A 24,279-nucleotide genomic window follows, 5' to 3' on the forward strand; every position below is an offset into this window, starting at 1 on the left:
AACGCTATAACTATTGTAAAATAATTTAATAGGCTAGAAAGCAGTAGTCGCGGCCGCAGGCTTTGCAAGCGTAACATTGCCTTTTCATACTTAGGGCATAACTTGTCACCACTGCTGGCGTATAATCGCTATCGCGCTCACCTCTCACTGTTTGCAGCATGTGATATTAAGACTGCATAATCGCTGCAGATCGAAAAACTCTGATTACAAATGTTTTACGGCGTTCTCCGCGTTACCACTCCGTGATTAGAAGCTCTGACTGGCAAGCTTCCCATTGCACTCAAGAAAACGGGTACAAAAGTTGGTTGTCGGTCCCTTTAAGAGTAGATCTTGGAAACAGTGCAAAATAACGATCCCTACATTGCTCTCGAAGCTCCAGGACACAAATATAAAGCAAATACCAGCACAGGTGTTGCACTTACGTGCCATGCAGCACATGATGACGACGTGATAAAATCAAGGCGGAAGGAACCCATTTCAACGGTTGCCACAATGTCGTATTTTTTCAGGTGCTGCCGTATGCTCGCTTTTACTCACCCAATGAACGCGTGCAGACACTATGGGGACACTAAGCAGACAGCACGGCGCAGATGAAGACATACTGAGCAGTGCTGGTCAAGGCCACGTTCCGGGGACTCCAAGGCTACGGTGCCAGTGGCACAATTTGATGATTTTAATTGCACGAACCAGCTGCGGAAAATTGTCTATGGTGCAGTGCAGTACGCAGCCTGGAATTTACAATTAATTTTCAAAGCCAGCTAGAAATCGCTTGCTCGTCTCTCGACAAATGATGACATAATAAAAAATGATCGCTTCATAAACACAAAGCCCATGGCAATTGGTTGATATCAGCATCGTGAGTTACACAGTTACTGCAGCCATTGCAGGGTGCCGCGACGTGCCAGCGCTGCACTCTATAGTGCTAGAATTGCAAACAGTACAGAATTACACCAGCACATTCGCAATCACACTGAAAGTAAGCCGCGTGTTAAAGGGACACTAAAGAGAAACAATGAATCAGTTTAGATGGATAAATGGTACTCTGAGAACTCTAATGCCGTTAATTTCGCCATCATAGGTTTATTAATAGAAGAGAAAATCTAGTTCAAAGTTTAATTTTTAAATTTCGCGCCGAAACCTCCCCGCATGATGTCACGGATTTCAAAGTGTATTTATCGTATTTTGGTGCCACTGGCTCAACAAAATTACCCCAAACTTGGTATGCTATGTGTATGGCCCCCTCAGAGGACAATGTACTTCATTTTTACCGATCAGGAACTACGTAGTCCCTAGTAGGCGCTGTCAAAACATGTGACGTCACGGCGAATGGTGCGGAAATTTCAAGGTGGCGTCACCACCCACATTTGTTATTGCGCGTTTTCACGCTTACTAAACGTCTTCTCGCAGCACGCGTGGTGTTTTTGCATTGTGAAAGAGTGCTTTACTAATATGAGAAAAATCGTTTTGCTCTTTAGTGTCCCTTTAAGGGCATGACACGCGCCAATGGACAGACGTAGCTTCTTGCCCTCTTGTCAATCCCTCCTTGTGTAGCGTTCAGCACACTCATAGATACGAAAGGAGAGAGAAAGCACTTTAAGTGTGCAACAAATCCCTCAAATGTAAACATTTCGACAGAAGTCTGTCTGGCTGGGTAGAAGAATTAAGAAGTCACCCCTGAAGAAGTCACCCCTGAAGAAGAGACCAAGCCGGTCTCGAAACGTCGGGTTCCTCCAAGAATTTGTGGCTGGAGGTATTTCAACTTCTTAACAAATCCCTCGCATCCGTTTGTACTTGACGGATTCCAAAAATCCTAGCGGCAATTGTTTTGTAAGGCGATCAACTCGTTTAATGAATTCATTCGATGATTGCTTATAAAAGTGTTGCAGGGCCCTTTAAAGGTGTGCAGTTATAAATGTATGATGCATGCATTAACCCACTGTCACCACAGTGGCTGACACATTCAACACATAGAATTAAATAGTAGCAAATTTAATCATTCGATTTATGCCTCAGATCAGCCAGTGTACGCTGATGCTAGGTGTACGAATAAACAGAATCTCAACTCTCCGGATTTGCAATGCTTTTTTTCTGTCAGGCACTACCTAATGAAGCCCAATGATGGTGTGATGAGGTGCCCTGATACCACTGAGAAGACGACGAAGTGGCGCCGAAAACGCGCAAGCATGCGCACTATAATAGGAGTATTCACCCATCTTGAAGATGCCTCCCTGCACGTGCCTGCGTGGCGTGGAAAAAAAAAAAAAAAAAAAAAGAAGAAGAAGAAAAGGAACAGGCCACCTCAGCCAATCAGACGGAGCCAGAAGCTCGAGCAGAGAAGACGCGTTGGCCTGGTCGGACGTCAGCGCTCGGGAGGCCAACATCTGTCGGAAGGACCTGGTCGAGCGTCAACGCCCGAGGGACCTCGCAACGACACATTCGGCCCCGGCGCCCAGCGGACGCAGAGGAGCCTGCGACATCCTGCCTGGCTCTTCTCGTACAAGATCCACAACGCAGCCACGACCGCCAAATCAAGGCCCTTAGCGTGAGTGCGGCGTTTCTTTGAACTCTTTGCTAAAGACGCTTGGCGTGTTCATTGTCTTGTTGTGCTTTGTATTTGTGTTATATTTGTGTATTTTTATGTCAGAATATATGTTTGTGTGCCGTGCCAGATGCCTCCTCTTCGTTGTGGCCCTCACGAGCGTCTCTGACATCACGCATAAACCTGCTCCCCGAACCAATATTGTAACAGATGGCAAGTGAGCTTCGACCGTCGTTGTAGCTCAATTGCTAGAGCAACGGACATGTAAATTGGCAGTTGTGGGTTCGGTTCCCATCAACAGCAAGTGTCCAGTTTGATTCCGTTTATGACATAAATTACTGCACTTTAAAGGTAAACACCTTTGACAGACCTCTTGACTGGCTGGGTAAAAACAATATATGAGGACGACTCTCCAGTAGACCTGTGCGCTGGTCAGAAATTGCCGGCAGCGGCGCGCGGTGTTTCAGCTCCGGCGGCGGCGTGTGAATGGCGCAAGGTTCAACAGATTGGCAGCGGCATGGCACAGAAAGGGGGGAGAAGGGGTGGGGAAGGTTAGATTAGGGAGTTGGGGTGGGGGAATAACTCAGGGTTCGTACAGGTTTCCAAAGGAAAAATTCAAGGATTTTCAAGGACTTTCCAGGACCTCTCACAAGTTTTTCAAGGACTCAAAGCGGCATGCAAAGTTACAATTTTGTACTGGAAAATTTCCAAAATGAAAAATTTTATTGCACTTACAATAAATAAATCCGTATCACAAGAACAACAAAAATGCCTAGTCCTGATAACTTTCTGAAAAACCAAAAAGACGCGTACCATCAAGGAAAAAAGCAAGGACAGGACAGAAAGGGCGTCACTCGCAACTAACTTTATTCCCAGAACATCAGCATCATATATAACCACAGCGACCCTGCGCGCGCACATCGCCTCACAAGCTCGTCAAAAACCCGCGATAACAAGATTAACTAATCGAAAAATGAATCGATGAAACTAAATTCACCCCCACGCAGAGCAACAGATGTGTCACTAACACAGCATTCTTTCTTCTTTCTAATATAGTATGCTTCCATAATTTCACGCGCTAAGACATCGTTACTCTTTCCAAGAACGGAAACACTGGCAAACCCAGGCTCACACTTGCAGGAACCACAATGCACAGGCAAATGTGCTGAAAGTTTATTTTCACCGAAAGTTCGTGCTCCCTCATCCTGTCGTTTATGCACCGGCCTGTTTGGCCGATAATACCCTACCGCAACTAAGCGGGATCTCGTACACCACGCCAACCGAGCAGGCGACAAAGGGCCTTGCGTGCCTCTTCCCACACGGGGAGGGCCTCGGTGCAGAAGAAATGCGTGGGCACAGGCTAGCCAACTTGCGGGGCCGAGAACACCAAGGGTACCTTGTACCTGTTGGCCACATTCTTAAGGTTGTGAGCAACCTTGTGCACATATGGCATAATCATGGGCCTTTTTTCCATCGGCTGCCTATTTCTTCTCGATCCCTTCAGTTTCTGAAGGAGGGTTTCCGAGACTGCAACAACGACAGAACCAGGGTGGCCGGCTGAATACAGCCTCGTGACTGATTATTGAAACTTTCCTGCATTCGATGAGGACAAGATTTCACTAGCGCTCCTTCCAGGCACATGGAAGCAACGGCCCTCTGACTCAGTAAATGTATTGATATAACTGATAACTTCTCAAGATCACGACATGCAATGGACGCTTACAACGTAAAAGAGGTCGAGGTTTTTGCAGTATAATCTTCAAGTTCACCAGACATATTCAAAACGTCCAGTGTAGCATTATTTCACTCATATAAAGATAAATAAATGTATGTTATAATGGTGTTAATAATGATTAACCTGCATTGCTTGGAAAGCCCATATGGAAAATATACGGAAAACATATGGATTCCGTACGAAACAATGGAATTATGGTACTGGCATACGGAACGCTTTCAGTATGGATGTGCACTCGCGCTGAATTACTGTTTCCGAAAAGGGGAGTTTGTCAGGTCGGAGCCGATCTACCCCATTACGGAGGTCGCATTGCTCAGGAAATTCAAGGACTTTCAAGGACCGGAAAAAATTCCAGGACTTTCAAGGGCCTTGAAAACGGATTTTTCAAATTCAAGGGTTTTCAAGGATTTCAAGGACTGTACGCACCCTGTAACTAGTCCCTTGAACTTAGAAAAAAAAATGCAACAACTGTGGAAGCGGGTGCGCCTTTTTTCTGGAGAGCCACGTCGTCTTTGCTGTGAAGATCTTGTCCGTTGGAAGAACCAAATAATCCAACGCTTTGTTCGCTGTCTTTACTTCTACATTTATTTATAGTTTATTTATAGAATTTATTTTGGGGCTGGTATAGAGGGCCTGATTTCCCTTATGTATGTTCGTGCATCTGTTGGTATGTGTGCATATAATATTAACAATTTGGACTTGTTCATGTAGCGTTATGAATCCATAATGGAAAAGCACAACTTGAACGCATAGACTACACAGATTGCGCAGCTGGTGTAGCATGCGACCCACTGAGTTGGGCAAGGCAATTAATTGCCGAAACTGGCCGATGTGGTAATGAAAGGTTCAGGGAGCATGACAGTAATGTCACAAAAGCCCAAGGAGGCCTTGTTGCTCAACAAAGTCAAGACTGTACCGGTAAGCCAATCTTCCAAGAAGCGGAAATAGTAAGCAAGCATAAGGACAAACATGTGGACGAGATAATAGAAGCTCAAATGATTCAGAGGTTAGGTGATCAATGCGTTAGTTCAGTGTCTATCATGTTATCTAATAAAGAGTTACTATTCTTGCAACTGGTGTTCCAAGTTGATGGGAAGTGTTTATCTGCTTCTGACATGCGCAATCAAGTGGCTGACTCCCTACATAGTACTATATGTGAAAAAACAGCTCCAATAAATTGTTGTAAGTCAGTGCGGTCATGTGTTTCCATTCTATGTCCTGATCGTTTACTTGTGCTGTTGGATTCATAGTGTATACAGGGTGTTTCAAGAAATGTGTACAAAAATCCTCAAAAATCAGGAAATTGCGATATTTGCTAGCTGCTTTCACAAATGCTTTTTCTGTAGCGTCAGGCATCTTAAGATGGTTAAAGACATCATTTGGGACAGTAATTACGAAAGTTAAATTAATTAACTTTTTAACTAGTGGATTTAGGCGGTTATGTCAAATGTGAGAATTGAAGTTTTCACACGAAGAACCCATCGCAGCCTTTAGATATAGAAAAAGTGGCCTGTAGTGATTACTGTGGCATAACGAAATTCAACCAAATTCAGCAGGGGTAGACGTTTCGCTGGATTACGATCCGCCTCTTTCTTGACACCCCTGGGCATGCGCTCTCCCCTGGTGGAAAAGTCGCGAAACGTCGCTTCATCTCGGAGGCATCGCTTCTGACAACACCGGTTGTTCCGGGCTCTACCAAACCCCTACCAAAATGGCAGAGGACAGCACAGGAAAGTGAAAGACGTGGATTGTCAGAAAGAAACACCACTTGACAATGGTGGGTTAGAAGTTCCTAGAAGAAGGAATCAACACTCATTGGTTTTCGTTGTGTTGTACCATATCAAATGGATTCAAGAGCCCCCCTTTGAAACATTTAAACCTCCTGGCTGGAGTGTATAAAACTTGTGAATAAGGTATGACTGCATATTTTCTGCCTCTTGGCAACCAGAAGTTTTACTGAAGTATGTAAAGTTTGAGGTCATCGAAGTTGTGTCCTGCTGCATTACGATACTGTGCCACTTGTTTTGCTAATTTTTCCACCGTGTAGTTTAATCTACCATTAACAAGCAGTCCCGTTTCGCCAATGTATCGTTTGTGACAACATGAACATTCAATCATACAGACAACGTTTGAACTACTGGATGCAAAGTTAGATTTTATATGATGGACGTAATCACTTCCGGTGCTTTTAACTATCACGTCATCTTGAAGGTGTTTGCAAGTCTTGCAGCTTGGATGAGAACAAGCTGTTATGTGGGCAGTAGAATAAAGGTTTACTTTTTCATGCACTAACATGTCCTTAAAATTCCTATTGTGGCAATACATGACCTTTGGTACTTCGGGAAATGCTTTTCTAAGGCGCTAGGTGCTTGCTATTATTGAATAATACTGGCGGAGGATATCATTTATGTTTATGGATATTATTTATGGCCTCAAACATTTTTGCCTCCATCGAAAATGCAGCCGCCGTGGCCGGGATTCGATCCCACGACTTTCGGGTCAGCAGTCGAGTGCCATAACCACTAGACCACAACACATGCTGTGGAATGCAACAAATGTGATGGGTGAGTAGGTTACATGACTAAAACTCATGTAACACCATCTAACTAGTCATGGGACTAAAATAACGTAACATCTTTGTAACTAGTCACGTGACTAAAATCACGTATCATGTAACTTGTCATGTGACTAAATAACGCAACAATATGTAACATCTAGTCATGTGGCTAAAAATCACAACATTACGTGTCTAGTCACGTGGCTAAATTCACGTAACTAGTCACGTGACTAAACTACTTAACTAGTCAAGTGACTAAAATCACATAAAATCACGAATAGCTAGTCACATGACTAAAATCACGAAACACCACGTAACATCTAGTCACGTGACATGTTACCACCATAAACCACGTAACCATCATGTGACTAAAATCACGTAGCAGCTAGTCACATGACATGTTCCTGCCAAAAACACGTAAGAGCTAGTCACGTGACTAAAACCACGTAACACAATGCGACAATTAGTCAAGTAACTAAAATCACGTAACTTTAGTCACGTGACTAAGATCCCGTAACAGCTACTCACGTGACATGTTCCTGCCAAAAACCACATAACTAGTCACATGACTGAAAAATCACGGAACAGCTATCCCGTGACCTGTTTTTCGTGGAAACCATGTAACACTTTCACGTGACATGCTCCCGCCAAAACCACGTATTAGCTAGTCACGTGACTAAAACCACGTATTTTACTTATTTATTTACATGTTCTGCAGGCCTATACTTAGGCCCAAGCAGGAGGGGCAACGAAAAAAGGAAGTTGCACAATGTCACAGCACTTATCAGACAACTTAAGAACAGGTTATCCAGCTTATGCCATCTGGCCAACAAACCTAAGCGCAAGCCAATCACATCATGTCAGGTTAAGCACACGCGTAAGTTTGTTCCTTGTTCTTTGGGGTAGTTTATGCAATTCCGCTCTCTTGTGGCAAGGTGTATCACGGGCAGACTGGTCGATGTTTGAATATTTGCCTCAGAGAACACTACGGTGCCATAAAAAACTCTACGACTTTTAATTTGGCCGCCCACTGCCGCAGATGCAAATGTGAACCCTTGTTTCAAGAAACAGCCGTGATGTACAAAAATAAAGATCAAACAAGCCGAGAGATAATCGAAGCTTATCACATGCACGTGGATGCCGCTCGTTGTGTCAGCCAAACTTCTATCGCACTGCATAAAAAAGAAATAGAATTTTTGAATGGCTTGTTCCCGTGCTTTTTTTGTTTATGTGGCAATCACCATGTGACTTCAACACATTTTTGTTTGTACACAAAATAAATTTTTCAGCTGAGAGTCAGGGCTCGTGTCGTCCGTTTCTCATCCTTTGTGCCGCGCTGCACGTTTACCCGAAGATGTTAATATACCAACACTCCCAGATTGGCGTATTAGTTCAGTACATTTCTTCTTCAAGGGCCACCTTTCCCATTTTTAACCAAGTTCTTCATAACCCAGCCTATTTGGCAGCGACAATAGCTCTGTGTGAATGCTAAGCAAGAGTAGCGACGAAGACGAGCAATGACATGACCTTCAGAGGCAAGCTAACTATTGACGACCTGGCTGCAACGTAGTTGTCACTGAAGAAACACTGTAAAAGTTGAAGGACATTATCCAGGTACATATTAGCTTATATGGCAGGGTATGCTGTCTACGCCACCTTGACGAAACTCAAGAGTGAGAATGCAGAGAGAAGCACTGACAGTGAATAAAGAAATTTCAGTTCGTGTTGCAGAGAAGCACTGTGACCTCGTCAGAGCAATGAATTGAGGCGGTCTCCTGCATTCAGCGCTGTTTGTCGTCAATGCTGTTGCACATAATTATGCAGTCGTGGAGCAATTGTCAAAAGAAGTGCTTTTAAAGTTCTCAAACCAGTGCCAAGTGGTTACAGACCTCAATGTGGAGCTCCTAACCAATGGCGAGTCGTAATATTTTCATAACCGGAACGATGGACACGCTAGAGAGCTGGCTCTGAAGCAGGTGTTACGGTGCAGCACGAATCTTAAACATTTTTTTTTCAGCAAAATGGATTATTACATTTTAGAGGCTGAATTGAAATCAAGGAAGAGAAAGCTGGAAGCACTCAGCTAGAAATAGATCTGGAAGTTCCTTTGGCTCTGCTGTGAATATATTATTGAGACAAGATGCCATTAGTCTCCTGTTCTCATTTATAAAGCACGCTCGTGACCTGGTATTATATTTCTTCTGGTTTATTTATTACCTGCCCACGGTTTCCCTACCACTGGCAAGCGCATCTCAACATGGGAAATGTGTGGAGAATTTTCACACTACAAGTTAACCTTGTAGTTTTACTAAACGTCGAACGTTAGCTTGTTTCTATGAATCATTTTTTTGTTTTTCATTCGAACTTCCCTTAATGTTTTATGCAAAGATCATTCTCTTCGAGGTGTGACTACTAATTCAGACTCTTTTGTGGTCGATATATCAGTCAGTCGCGAATTTCTGCTTCCTAGAGGATCTATAACCAAGAACAGAATACAAAAATTATTCAAAGTTTCTGGGCATTTGATATACCTATTTCTGCTTACTACCGAGCTGAAATACAGGCATAAGCTCAGTAAAACTGTGTTTACGAGTTTACTATTCCCAATAGTAAGCACTTATTTTACTGTACACAAAAGAAAAAAAGATGTCAAAATATGTGAGGTTCTTCTGACCGTTAATATTTGCATGCAATTCCTTCAATCTGGGGAAATGAATTATTACGCGCAAAACAGGAACACTGACGAAAGAAAAGACACTGGCAAGCACACAGCAGACGTTACTATGCTAGCTTTTACTGCTTGGTAGCGAGCCGCTGCCGCCGCTGCTTCATGACGTCATGGCAGCAGTCTTCAGAAGTGTAGAGGGTGTTGTCAAAAAGCCAACCTCCTCCGACACTCCCTTCCCTTTTTCTGAGGCCAGTAGCAAGAGTATTCTTGCAGTGCTTCCAGACTATAGTTTGCGCACGCGCTGGGTTGCCTGGAAGGTGGAGATCCCCTTAAATCACCCTGCGTGAGGCCTGCCGTCAATTTCTCATAAAACAGTGAGAAAACACCCCGCCCGCCTTTCATAAGGAGCACGAAGGGACGCCACGGAGGGAGGGCTTCGTCGCTCGAGGGGTGCAGTCACTGGTGCGCGCGCTATCTCGAGGCATCAGGAGACGGCTCGTAAACATGCTGCACTCTCAACACTTACTTCATGTTTAGAGAACTGGCAGCACAAAAATTGCTTCGTTCCCTGGAGCGGCCATATTCCTTTAAACAAGCGTTTTGTTGAGTTACGCAAGATCGGATTCAAAAGAGTTAGCTGCTAGCCTCACTTTGTATAACAATACAATTTGTTGGTATCGATTTTATCGCTTCGCCTTTAAGCGAAGGAGGAATAAACTTTATTAGGAGAAACCAGCAGGTTTAGGTGGCCGGGCCTAGGCCTCCCATGAGTGGACGTCAAGGGCTTGCCTCGCCACCGCCTCACAGGCGTGCTGGGTCACCCAAGTTTGTTCGTCGAGAGCGGAGCTCTGTAGAGCCTCGCGCAGCCTCGACGAAAGGGGGTTGGTGGTAGTGTGTCTGTACTGTGCCGGGCACTCCCACAGCATGTGCGGAAGCATAGCCGGGTGAGTGCCACAGCACCAGCAGTTGCGGGTAGTGTACATGTCGGGTATATGAGGTGGAGGCGGGCAGGGGAGGGATACGTGTTTGTTTGTAGTAGACGCAGAGTGGTGGCCTGTGCCCAGCTGAGTTTGGGGTGAGGTGGGGGGGAAAGGCTCGGCGTCTGAGGTAAAAGGTCTTAATGAGATCATTGTAGGTAGTCGGGTTGTCCCTAAGTGTCCATCTTGTCTCCAGTAGCTCCGGTGCTGTTGGCATGGCCTCGCGCAATGTAGTGGGTGACCTCTTTTTTTGCTGTATTTTTTTTTACCGTTAGCTATTGATCCTGGAAAGGAAGGGGCAGACGCGTAACATGGCGTAGCCACTTCGCAGTGGGCCTTCCGATACCAGGGCCGTCAGCGACAGGCCCGCTACTTACAGCTGCGCATATTAAAACTGAATTGCAGCTGCTCCGATCAGGAGGCACACAACAGATGACATCTAAAAAAAAGCAAGCAAAAAATTCGAATTGGGACCCTGGCACTCACAAGCTCAAAGGGCAGAGCCTTTTAGCGGGTATTTACCGCAAAAGCGATTACAAACCCGGATGTGCTGGTGGAAGGAACTACGAAAAAGCTCTTCTGGATGAAGATTCATGGATAAACATTTGAGGAAAACTGCCAATGCGTTCCCACCATTCACATGCTCTTCCATGGATGCGAAGCATGGAAAATTCTACATCTTTCCATATGTCTATTGTTAGTGTTCCCAGATTTCATTCCACGATGTCCAGAAAAAGAAGTGACAGACATTTTAGCTGCACACATGTAGTTATTACTGAGCATTGCTTTAATTATACATGCCATGCGACACTTGAAACGAGCTATACCAGCAGTGTTTCTAGAACAAACAACGTCGAATCACCGCCACACCTTCGCACTAGTGATTGGCCGAGATGTCACGAGCCTCTGCAGAAAGCGCATTTTGCCGTTGGGCCGACTTGGACAACAGAAGCTGCGTCGGCACTGTGCATGGCACCGTGGCTTACTCGGGACGCATGCTGTTTATTCAGCGGGATAATTCTTGGTCCGTGGTTGTGACTTTGGCGGCCCCAAGATCAGCTGCACATGTTTTGACGTGCTGGCGGTGCACGATTGCCAGTGATAGATGCCCCCAAACCCAGACTCTGACGCAGTGTGGCGCGATTTCCATCGATATTATCAGGATGGCGCAGTAAATCTGGCGCACTTTGGCGCAGTTGTCGCAGGGGTGGAATCACTGGATTAAAAGTGGACTAACCATGAACCAACTGTATCAGGTGACAAAACTATTCAAGGAAGAAATTTCTCTGTCATGCAGGGCTATAGAAGGCACGCTTACACAACTATGGCTTTTTTGTCAATGCCAAAAAGCTTCCATAATTTCTCTGGTAGCCTGATCCGCATGCACAAAAATACACAAAGTGTCCGCAAGTATCGCTGTACACCCATGTTCCTTACAATGTCTAGCCAGATGTGAATAAGGATTGCCTACTAGTGAGCGTTTATGTTCCAGTAATCTGGAACATATCGTGCTGAATCCACTCATTATGTTTAAAAGAGCCATACTCGCCCAAATGTCAGTCCTTCTGTAGTTACGCTACATCCATGACCACGTAACAGCTAGTCACGTGACCAAAATCACGTAACATCATATAGCATCTAGTCCCGTGAATAAAATCACATGACAACATGTAACTAGCCACGTGATTAATCACATAACATCAAGTAACAGCTAGTCACGTGACTAAAATCACTTAACTGGTCACGCATCATTTTCCCGCCAAGAACCACGTCACAGCTAGCCACGTGACATGTTCCTGCCAAAACCACGTGCATAGTGAGGCGAAGCGACCGAAACTGGAGAAGGATAGCCAAGCCTAACCATGCTTAGTAATACTAGCAAAAACTTAGCGTCTCAGCAATAGCTTGGCATCACTAGCAAAAACTTATAAAAAGCTAGGTCAAGCACTAGCCCCGCTGCTGGTTCTAGCCTTGCTCCACTAGTGCAAGCTGCACTTTTTTTACTTCCTCATGTTGAGAATTAGACCCTGAAAGGGGCCATGACACACAATTTTCGATCGTAATCTGTGTTATGTGGATTAATCCTTGTGCATTCGCAAATAAGCTGGCGAAATTTTAGCGCATTTGGTTGAGTACTTAATTTATAGTCGAATTTTTTATAAATACGCGAGTGGCCCAAGAATCAGGCCACTGGTGCACTCGCGAGCCGTGACGTAACAAGCACCTAGCTGTGCAAGCGTCTGCATTGCGGCGAACGATATTGCTCCGTGGTTAGCTGCACGTGATAACGTAGAAGACGACGGCTCCGTTTCGTGCCGCACATGACGTCACACGTGCCATTGCAAAATGACGGTCGCCGGCGGTGGTTGGGGTTTACAGCCGGCGACTTCTAGGGATTGTTTTGCACTGAAATATTCCTTTACGGCCCACTTTTGAAATTTGTATAGGCACAATAGACCCTCTACTTCTAGCTTTCGCTGGAAACCACATATCTTTGGGTGACTGTGTCATGGCCCCTTTAATAATATCAGCCATCTATTGCCATCAAACTTGTCCTGATTTTCAGTTTTGATGTGGATTGAATTGGATACGAATTGGACTAGCGCCAGTATGGGCAGCCAGTCAGTGAATATCCACCATGTACAGTCAACATCATCGTATACAAAAAGGGATGGCAATAAACACTGCGTGTAGAGCCGGTCATTGAGTTGAGTCAGCAGCACGATCAGTCGCTTCAATTAGAACTCTTTTTGGTATCTAGCTCACACAAAGCATTTTTCTTCAACTCTGGCTGCATGAGGACAGCAGATACCTCTTGAGATGCACTGGTAGATATCAGATGAGCATCAGCAGCTTCACGTTTTGTGCATGGCAGAGACAGAAATAAAGAAAAAAATTTGGAGGACACTAGAGATTTGTCTTCAAGAGTAGAATGCAATAGCAGAATCGGGCCCCGTTTGCATCACCTTCTCAATAGCTAGCCTAGCTTCGCTTCTCAGTGGACCCGTACAGAAAGAAAAGGAAGATCTGTGCACGTAACACTGGCTGTTTTAAACTATCCTAGAATGCCTACTGCAAGTGCAGTTGCGAAGGGCCCCTTCCACCATAATTCTTCCTTTTGCAAATTGGCCAAGTACCCACTATGCATCCGTAAGGCAACACATGCAGCTGCACAATCCACCTCCTCTGCCGTTTCTGTAGGGTTTTGGTAGGGGCCGGGACAACCAGTATCGTCAGAAGGAAAGCCTCCGAGATAAACAGATGTTTTGTGACTTTTCTGCTAGGGAAAGGGCACATGCACAGTGGCATCGTGAAAAAGGTGGATTGGTTAATGCTGTTGCTCATAATGATGATTAATTATGCCCGTGTGCTTTGTGACTGGCGGGCCTTCAAACCAGCCGCCACTCGTTGCGCAACTGACTTGTTTTGACGCCTGATGCGATTCTACGCTTCTGCCACGCAATATCCAATGTGTTAAGGACAGTCCTTGCGCTACATGAGATTCATAGAGGATTTTTTTCTGAAACAGTGTCAAGAACTGGCATGGTGTTAGAACACCTGCTTGCCAACCAAGAGTCCTGGGTTCGATTCTCACTTGAACAGTAAATTTTGATCATTTATTTATTTGCATCTATCTCAAGTTTTTGCTCACGGACAATGCTGATGTTTTGCTCACAACCAACGACACTGGACTTTCTGCGAAACGAGCTCTTTAATGCTACTGCGTTAAAAATGCAGCATGAGTTCAGCATAAAGTTGTGAGGAGGTAAGCTCAGGGGGAGGCAGTGTAAACACGAGAGGGCAGCCATCACTGAGTAGCAACATGCGTTTATAATGTTCGCAGTGTGGTAATGAGTTCCGTGCAAGTCATACAAAGCAGAATATGTGCACTCACACTGGTGTGCTGCTTTAAAAACAGGCAGTTTGACATATGAATGCTGATCTATCATAGAATGCAGGTCACACAGGCAATATTAGACAGAATTATTCACACCTTTGAGTAAACATATTTGATTGATATACAAAATTTCAAGTATTTGCACAGCCCCACAATTTATCTGAAAGATGATGCTTGCTGCATCTTCTTTCACTTATTTTTGTGGTAATTGTCTTTTGTGAAGCCGAGAGAAGTAATGTTTGAAGCATGATATCTACGTGAATTCCTCAAAGTGACCAATTTTTCAAGAAATGACTTTTTTTCAAAAAATTTAGCGACAGGTGCACTTACGGTCATCCGAGTACTCCAGGTGCACAGCCAAGCCAAGCAGCCAGTCTAGCACGGTCTTTGTGTCCGAACTCTTGTGCGGGCAGCCCAAGTCTTGCAGGTACTGCACGGTCATGAAAGACATAGTTGTGTTGCGTTAGACAGCAATTCTGCAGCTACTCCTAAACAGTTGCAATGGCTACCAGCAATGACAACTCTTTTAATCTGATACAACCTATAGCGAACAACATCCCTTTTCACACTATGCAAGGCTAACGCAGAAACATTTCCTGCTACATCAATAGAGCTCCAAGTTTTCAGATAAATCAGAAAAAATCCAATAAACACTCGCCGGTAAAATTTTTGACAATTCGGATTTATCCGATAAGCTCAGACTTTAACGGCCAATATGACCCTGTTCCATTCTTTATCGAAAGGGCATGTTCTAAGCAAGCATTAATACATCGGCCGGTTTGGCCAATATAAACTTTACCTCATGTCAACAGTATCCCGTAGACCGCACCCATCGCACATTTAACAAAGGGCTTGTCTTGCATGGAGTGAGACGTCAACATATGTAGGGCCCCTGGGAGCACGAGACAAGATCTTGATATAACGGTGCCCTCGCAACACTGGGGCACGCCAGATGACATCGAATATATGGACCTCGTAAGGTATGCTTGCGTGCATTACAACAAGCTTTAAAGTTGTAATACGCACAAATGTAGGTGTTTTGTATTCGAGTATTTGTGCTTGTGCATATATGTGTTTGTGCATTCGAACCTTCCAGGCAACAAAATGCTGGGTGTGTTCTGATGTTTTAATGTTCAGATATCATTTTGTTTAAGATACTGGAGTACTGAGAATAATACAAAATAAAACTATGGATTTTAGAGAATTGGAGATTTGCGAAAGATAAATTCTGATAAATGTTGAATTTCTGCCAAAAAAGGAACTCCGAAAAACACCCTCTGAATTTCAAGAAAAATAAACTCCGAAAACACGGAGCCCTGTACAACAGGTCTTTCTATGCAAAGAAGTATGTTACGAAACATTGCTTGTGCCTAGTAATTCTGTCTTGATAAGCAACCACCACTGAATAAGGGGTTCGTATTACAGTTTCCATAGGGCCTAAAAAGTGTTTTCACATCATAACCGTGCAGTTACATTCAAGAATGATGGTGTGTCAATGTGAACCACAAAAAAAATCTTAATCCGAGTTTGTTGACTCCTTCCTGAATGGACGATCTTTCTTGGATGAAGTGCAACGATTTATAATGATAAATATATACATCTGCAATACAATATGCACATTAGATTTCTTCTACAGGGAATGATGTGACTAAATTACTGCGCCCACAGTTCTAGATATGAATCTGAGCTACAAGGAACACTACAGAGCCTTTCCGGAACACTGCTGCAGATGCCACAATGTGCGATTGTGTGGTGACATATATAGGGTTCCTTTTTTATACAACACAGATTTTTTATAAAAATGCTACGACAGTCAGGCCCCTGTCATCTTCGCAAACGAAATCAATGCCAAGGTGGGAAAATTTTGTCACACCTAAAGGTATACTGAAATAAGCAATTGAAAAAATGAATTAATTTTTAAATTATTACCTTGAGGGCCCATGGAAGGGTTGTAGGACGTGACAATTTATGACAAGCCATTTTTTAAAAATCGCGAATAATGCCCGTAATTTCAGATAGTAATCATCGAAATTACTCGATGATTACTCAAGCGAAAAGCTCATGCGACAATTATTTAAAAAAGGTGCGTTGTAGCAGAATAGGGTCAGGAAAAACAGCAAGTCCCAAATGGACGACTTATTCTTTGCTTTTGATACTTATCTGTTTCTTGCACGCTGTACCCAAGAAAACTGCAATTTCCACTGTACAGCTTAAAACTACCGTAAAAACCGGAATGTAGGTCGAATTAAAAAAAAAATGCGATGAAAAGTCGACCCTCATCTTATATACCGGTCATTGGCAGAAAAAAATGTGGAAGTCTCGCAACAATGGGCAGCTGAAGTCAGAAGCCTCCATTGCCATCGTGAGCATCAGCAGCGACGGACTGGCGGCACCACTGGGCAACGCCATTTTGCTTTTTCTTCTGTCAAGTGTGGCTGCTTCGGTTATCCGCTGATTTTATTTTTCTGTTTCCTTCAGAAATGAGTGGTAGCCGACGGCAGTTTACGATAAGCTTTAAGGAAAAAGTTATCGAGTATGCCGAAGTGTACGGCAACCTGGCGGCACAACGGGAATTCAGTGCATCGGAGAAAAGCGTCCGATACTGGAGGAGCCAAACGCAGCGCATCACATCCTGCAGCAACCAAAGAAAAACTTCGTTTCGTGGACGGACTGCAGTGCACCATGAACTGGAAACGCTACTCGCCGGAGTTCGTCCGGGAGCTGTGTGCAAGGTTGCTACCCGTGACGGCGGAGTGCATCCACGTGAAAGCTCTCGAGATAGCGCGCGACTCTGGGCTCACGAGGGCGCAATTCAAGGGCTCGCCATTGTGGGTGCGCCGATTTATGAAGCGGAAGGGCTTTGCGCTGCGGCGGCGTACTTCCGTGTGCCAGAAACTGCCCGAAGATTTCAATCACAAGCTGTCGAGTATCAGCGCTTCATCATACAGCTTCGTCGACAGCGTTGCTACATGATGGGACACATGTGCAACATTGATGATGCTATATGTTGTTTAATGGCGCAAGGGCCACTGATGGCCAAAGAGCGCCAGGAAATGGTGTAGGATGGGAACAATGATGATGTTTAGTGGCTGTATAAGGGCCTAAAATTCTGCGCACTAAAGGTGCGTAAAACATATATGTATTAAAATCATGAAAGTGGAGTGAAGCGTGCATGGTGAAGATGAGTTCTAGGTGATCGTGACGCTAAAATATAGAAGTGTTGTATTAGCACGGATGCCTCGTCAGCGCCCTTGGTCCCAAGGGCCAGGAGGCAGGTGCTCTTTTTGATGTAGTATCCGCAGCAGCAGCCTCCCTTAGGAGGCTGTGCTACCGCTCACCTGCGTAGATTACACGAAAAGTTTTGTAACGTCCTTTAAAAATGCATTCTGCATCATATTTAAAAAGAGGTTCTCCACCTATGAACATCGCTGGATGAAGGGGTTGTTGCTTGAACGCCAGTGGGAAGTGTTTTTTTTCTGTAAGCGTCTAGCTCAGAGCATTCAAGGAGTATGTGATGTACGGTAAGTGGATGACCACATCTGTCACAGCTGGGTGGGTCACCACCGGATAAAAGGTGTGTGTGTGTGTGCTGTACATGTGCAACGTTGACGAAACTCCGATCTGGTTTGATATGCCCTCGAACACGACTGTGACCGCTAAAGGATCAAAGCAAGTCAAGCTCTTGGCAATGGGCATTGAGCATTCGTGATTTACAGTGATGCTCGTGTGCACAGCCGATGGAAAGAAGCTGCCCCCTTATATCATTTTCAAGAGAAAAGGGCTACCGAAAGAAGACTTTCCTCGGGATGTGATTGTGAGAGCGAACGAAAAAGGGTTCGTGAACGAGTCCCTCATGCTCGAATGGATCCGGCTCGTGTGGAATCGGTGACCCCGTGCGCTTTTTCAGCGACCAAGCATGTTGGTCCTCGACTCATTTCGAGGCCACCTCACAGCCGATGTAAAGGGAGCCCTGTCCGATGGCAAGATGGATCTTGTCGTGATCAATGGGGGATTAACATCAATCCTCCAGCCACTGGACGTAGTGCTCAACAAACCCTTTAAAGATCGCGTGCACGAGCTCTACAATGAGTGGATGCTGGGCGACAATCCCAAGACCCCCGCTGGCCGCCCAAGACGTCCACCTCTCGCGAACGTTTGTGGCTGGGTGTTGTCAGCATGGAAATCTCTCCCGGAAGAGATGGTGCGCAAGTCTTTTCGCAAATGCTGTATCAGCAATGCATTGGATGGAACGGAGGACAATGCACTCTGGGACGTTACTAGTGACAAGCAGGCGTCGTCCGACTCAAGTTCGGACGAGTCTGAGTGACAGCAGTTAGTGGCCTTCTGGCATCTAACTACATATCAGTGTCCAAATAAAAAGAAATGTCACCACAGTGCAGCTGGTTGTGTCGCGTATTTATCAAGGTAAGGGTGCGCCGCGATACTTTGCGTTTTTTTTAATTTCTTTTTTGGGGATTCAAAGTTTGGGGGGTCGACCTATATTCCGGTCCGACCTATATCCCGGTTTTTATGGTAGGCGGCAGCCACAGCAGCGCTGCTTCTTGCAGACAAGAGAACGAGTTCTTTGCACTTCTTTCAAGTTTAACAAAGAAACGGATAAGCCCTACACACCAAACGAAAAGATAAGCGATCTAATTGGGCATTTGAGACGGCTTGCCATTTTTCCTGACCATGTTCTGCTGCGACGCACATTTTTCCAAAGTTCGTCCTGTGAGCTTCCGGCCTGATGCAACAGGGCTGATGGATCTCCTGTGCTCCCGGGGCGCTCCCTTTCGGTATTGCCTCGATCGGGGCCTTGAATTTTGTTGGTTATTATCTCAAATTACGTGTCTTTTGCGATTTTTTTAAGGTGTTCATGCTATAAAATGTCACACCCTACAACTCTTCCATATAAACAATGGCTGCTAAAGTTAATAATTAAAAAGTTAAATAACGAGTTTTTTCAATTACTCATTTTAATGTAACGTTAGGTGCAGCAAAGTTTCTCCTCCTCAGTGCAGTGTTCGTTTGCGAAGATGACAGTCACAGCATTTTTATAAAAACCTGTATTGTCTGAAAAAAAAAAACACCCTGTACATTGACTGCCTGACTCAACCTTCACCGCCACTGTTTCTGCAACAGCAAGGTGGCAGGGCTAGGTACCATTTTCCATGTATTAATTCAGGATTACAGCCACTTGCTGAGTATTTTTTATACTGTCAATGGCTCGCACAACACAAGTTATGTTTTAATGCATGAGCATTACGAGCCATTGAAAGCTTAAGCATGAAAAGCATGTCTGAGTTGTTCACCTGTGCTAGCAAGGAGCAAGTCTAGAAGGAGATGTATTATAGACATGCGTAGAATCAGTGCATATGATAACACCTACATTATTTATTAGTACCAGTTAAGCAACAAGTAGTCATTACACTGCATTAGCAATCAATGGTACTAATTAATAAAACAGATTATTCATACTTATAGTTGAAAGACATCAAATCAAAGGTTTAGAAAATATGACAATTATACTGATTAGTTAATATCATTAATAATTATAATTGTTCAATTGTTCCAATGAACAAATTTGATTGGAGGGTAAAGCTGTAATGTATGAAATTAAAGCAAGAAATGTTGAATGTGGTGTGTCTTACAGTGATGCTACTGAGGACTTCTGATTTAGAGCAATTTATGGAGTATAGCCCTCGGTGTAGGCATTGCGATGGTAGAGCGGACTTAGTCCACATGGTTTGGAGCTGTCCTAACTTTGATGAGCCAGACAGATGCAGAGAGCCCTGGGAGTCCTTGCTACTCAACGAAGAGGAAAATGCTCAACGGCAAGTCATCGGTCTCGCCCTAACCGCCGCCACGTCCCAAGGGATCCCGGTCGACGGTTAGGGAGGATGAGTGTGGGTTTAGGCTGACGCCTCTACCCGTCATCTATTTGACGGGTGCCAATAAAGTTACTTCTCTCTCTGGAGCAGCAAAATTTTCATTTTGGAGCACTTCGGAGCAGCAAAAATTTCCATCTTGGAGCACTTTGGAGCAGGTAATTTTGCATCTGTAAGCAATCTGGAGCAGCTAATTTCACATCTTGAAGTACAGTGGAAAAGCAAGTTGCATTTACATTCAAGCACTTGACTAATTATTATGGGACTCTTATGAAGAGCTAGAAATATTTTGATTCATTGCAAATTTCATGGAGAAAATCATCTCAGGAGTACTCCATATTTCACTTGATAACGTAAAAATAAGGGCGTCATGCAGTCAAGTGTTCTGGAATAACCTCTTCAGCGATTATTTTCGACACTAGCAAATAAACAGAAAACTAGATCAACAAAATTGTACTTTATGAAATAGCACTCTAAATTCATCTACGGGTTTTCAGCAGAAGTCCTAGACAAATGCCGCAACATACAGCAGTGCCTCAATGCTAAAGAGTGACACTGTCCCTAATGCATTCCCGAAGGCCAAAGAAGCCAGGTATTGTTTCTTCTCAATCAACTGTATTGCGGGGCACAACATGACATCACTAAGCTAGCCTCAAAAAACCAACCTCCTCCGACTCCCTTCCCTCTTTCTGAGGCCTCCACATGCTGAAGCAAGAGCATTCTCGTATTGCTTATAGACCATCGTTTGAGCATGCGTTTGGTTGCCTTGAAGATGGAAATCCGCTTCAAGTCGAGCTTCCGCAAAAGTGTTCGAGAGTGCGTTCAATGGGGAACTTCGTGCCATAACAAACTTCGTTTTCCTTTTACAGCAAAACTGTACAAGGTTAGGGCATTTTGTTTGTATGCCGAAAGCTCCTAGTGCCCTCTAGGGAGCATTGCAAAGAAAGAAAAACTCGCAGGGTTCCTATGCATTCGCCTAAGACGACTCGAAAGCGAAAGCCATTCTTTTTCTTTACACTCGATGTATTGATCCTCCCCTGCCCCCCTCTGAAAGCTTTGTGCATCTAACGTTGTTTTACACTGCCTCCATGATCGGAGGCATTGCAAGCTTTCTGCACCTCACAAGTGATCGGCGTACCAACCACGAAGGCAGTGCAAAGCGACTATGTCATGTGATAATGTCATCATGTGACGTCACGGTGTATGACATCATGACGACGTCACAAGTTTTGGCATCTATGACTTCATGATGACATCATGTGATGATTTTTTGTATTACTCGTGTTGACGCCATCGCCGCCGACGGCCAATGAGCTATCCAAGGCTTTCATTATTGTGTATTGAACATTAACAGCCTGGCCTTCAATAAGCTGGTCTTACATACCAAAATGGCCTCCACCATCACACCTCTGTGCCGTGCGCTAAACGGCTTCACTGGTCGTCCACCTCAGAGTGTGGAATGGCTCCTCATTTTTTTTTCATTGCAATAGCAATTCTATGGACACCCTAGATGAGTTTTTGCCGTCACCGTCATTTTCCGTGTAAAGTCCAAATTGATAAAATCACCCCATGCATCGTATGTTCCCCGCGTGTGCTGGCGATGAACGTGGCTCAAACGGAGATGAAATGAGCCGGCCGTCCATTGCGTGAAGACGGCCGTGCAACGAGGCTTGCCGTCGATTGCTCATCAAACAGACGAAACGCCCAGCCCGTCTTTCGCAAGGAGCATGAAGGGACGCCAGGGGAGAACAGGGGGTGGGGGGAGGGCTGCGTCGCTCGATGGCGCAGCCGCTGGCGCAAGCGCTATCTCGAGGCACCAGGAGATGGCTCGTAAGCTTGCTGTGATCTCAACACTTACTTCGCGTTTAGAGAACTGACAGCCCGAAAACCGCTTCGGTCACTGAGCGGCCATTTTCCCTGAAACCACTGTATTGTTGAGTTGCACGAGATCGGATCCAAAAAGTTAGCAGCTAGCCTTACTTCATGTAACAATACACTTTGTTGGTAGTAGCATTCATTGCTTCGCCCTTAAGTGAAACTGTGGCTTTTTTTTAACCGTCAGCTATGACCCTATAGAAAGCGAGGGGCGGACGTTAGAGCACTGCAGGGCCCGGGCCGGCCGGCCCTGGATCGGGCCCGGGCCGGGCTCGGGCCCATGACCTTCGGCTCGGGTCGGGCTCGGGCCTGAGCCAGGCCCGTTTTAGGCCCGGGTCACATACGTATATGTATAATTGCGTGTGTACGTTGTGTGGCTTTGTTTTGTTGTTTTGGGGTTTAACTTCCCGAAGCGACCCAGGCTATATGAGGCGCCATCGTTGAGGGCTCCGGGTAATTTAAACAACCTGGAGCGCATTGGCGTGCAGAGAAATTGCACAGTACAAGACGTCTACAATTTTGCTCCATCGGTATGCTACACGAGATTTCAAGAAACGCCTAATATAAGTTTCCGCCATTATAGTGAGTGAAAGACGTTCTTGGGTACCGTGTAAGGAAAAACGGTAAACTGCCTAGACTAGTGTATATAAGATGTGCGCGTTCGTATCTAGGGAAATTTCCAATATGCTGCGCTCGCATGCCCGTAGACTGGCCAACGCGACTTGTGAGTCATTAATATCTCAGGAGCTGTTTTTCGTGCATTTTGAGTGCAAGATGCGGAGCGATCTTATCACAGGGCGAACGCGTTGTTGATTTTGCCATTACTAGTGGTGAGGCGCCAGACCATAGAGACACTCGTTTCCCCGAGTGTGGCTCACAACTGGAGTGATCAGGCTAGAGAAGCGATCCGGGAGTCTGGGGATAACCAACATGCAGACTGATTAGTTTTATTTCAAGCACCCTTTATTCCACACACCTTTACTGTACACACATGACACTGGCTCGCTCGTTAACGGTGTGTGCCTGCTTTGACAGATTATGGCCCTGCGGGTGGCGGTGACTCGGGGAAGAAGGGTGGACAAAGAAACCTTGTTGTTTAGAGCACGAAAACGTAGTGTAGACTGGGTGCAGCTGCTGCGAGGAGTCAACAGACACGCTTTAATTTGTAACGTGCCCAGCTGGTGTAATCTCCCAGAAGCAGCTAGAGCCCTTTTTTTTTCATGCATTTGGCAATAGATGAAGTTTGCAGGAGACTTGTACTTTTACTCAGCAGCCTAGCTCAGATGCAGTTGATGTAGCTGAACCTAAAAATGTCTGCCATGCTTTTTTTCTCCACTTTATGCAGGTATTATATTTTGTAGTTCTTGAAATGCAAAAATGAGATGGCGTGGTTAGCACTGCGTGCGTACATGAAAGAGCCAGCTATGACTCCAATTATATTTATATTGCCCTGCAGTCATTTCGCAAGAGTGTTACGCGCGTAATTCACCGAAAGTATACACAGTACCAGTGAAAGTCGTGACACTGAAAGAAGTTCCTAAAACATCTCTAGAAAATATTTTGTGCGGCAGGTATCTTCACAATAACCGAAGGTTGGACAGTGCCTCCTTTATGCTCAAGGCATAACTAGCTGAAACGGGCCGGGCCGGGCCGGGCCCAAACCTTTCGGCCCGGGCCGGTACGGGCCACATTTAAGAACACCGGGCCGGGCTCGGGCGGGCCGGAGCATTGCATTTTCGGGCCGGGCCGGGCCGGGCCGGAAAAATCGGCCCGTGCAGTGCTCTAGCGGACGTGTAACATATTGTAGCCGCTTAACAGCGGGCCTTCCAACGCCAGGCCGTCAGTGACGGGCCCACTATTGAGTGCCCAGCGCATATTAAAGGGATACTAAAGAGCAAAACGATTTTTTCTTGCATTAGTAAAGTAGTCTTCCACAATACCAAAAACACCACGCTTTCTGCGCGAAGACGCTTAATAAGCGAGAAAACGCGCAGAAAGAAAATACAGGTGGCGACACCACCTTGCAATTCCCGCACCATTTGCCATGACATCACATATTTTTGACGGCGCCTGCTTGGGCCTACGTAGTTCCTAATCGGTTAAATCGAAGTACATTGTCCTCTGAGGGGGCCAGAGACTTGA

General features: G+C 45.1%; 1 protein-coding gene across 2 annotated transcripts in view; it reads right to left on the reverse strand.

Annotated features, from left to right (window-relative positions):
* The window catches only part of LOC119378272 (RNA transcription, translation and transport factor protein), a 47,656-nt gene that overhangs the window by 13,240 nt on the left and 10,137 nt on the right, over positions 1-24,279 (reverse strand). For both annotated transcript variants that reach the window (XM_037647459.2, XM_037647458.2), the window contains exon 3: positions 14,705-14,804. In XM_037647459.2, coding sequence (XP_037503387.1) covers positions 14,705-14,804 — 100 coding nt within the window. The remainder of the gene's footprint in view (positions 1-14,704; positions 14,805-24,279) is intronic.

This window comes from Rhipicephalus sanguineus, unplaced genomic scaffold, assembly GCF_013339695.2.
Source record: "Rhipicephalus sanguineus isolate Rsan-2018 unplaced genomic scaffold, BIME_Rsan_1.4 Seq757, whole genome shotgun sequence".
Classification (NCBI taxonomy): domain Eukaryota; kingdom Metazoa; phylum Arthropoda; class Arachnida; order Ixodida; family Ixodidae; genus Rhipicephalus; species Rhipicephalus sanguineus.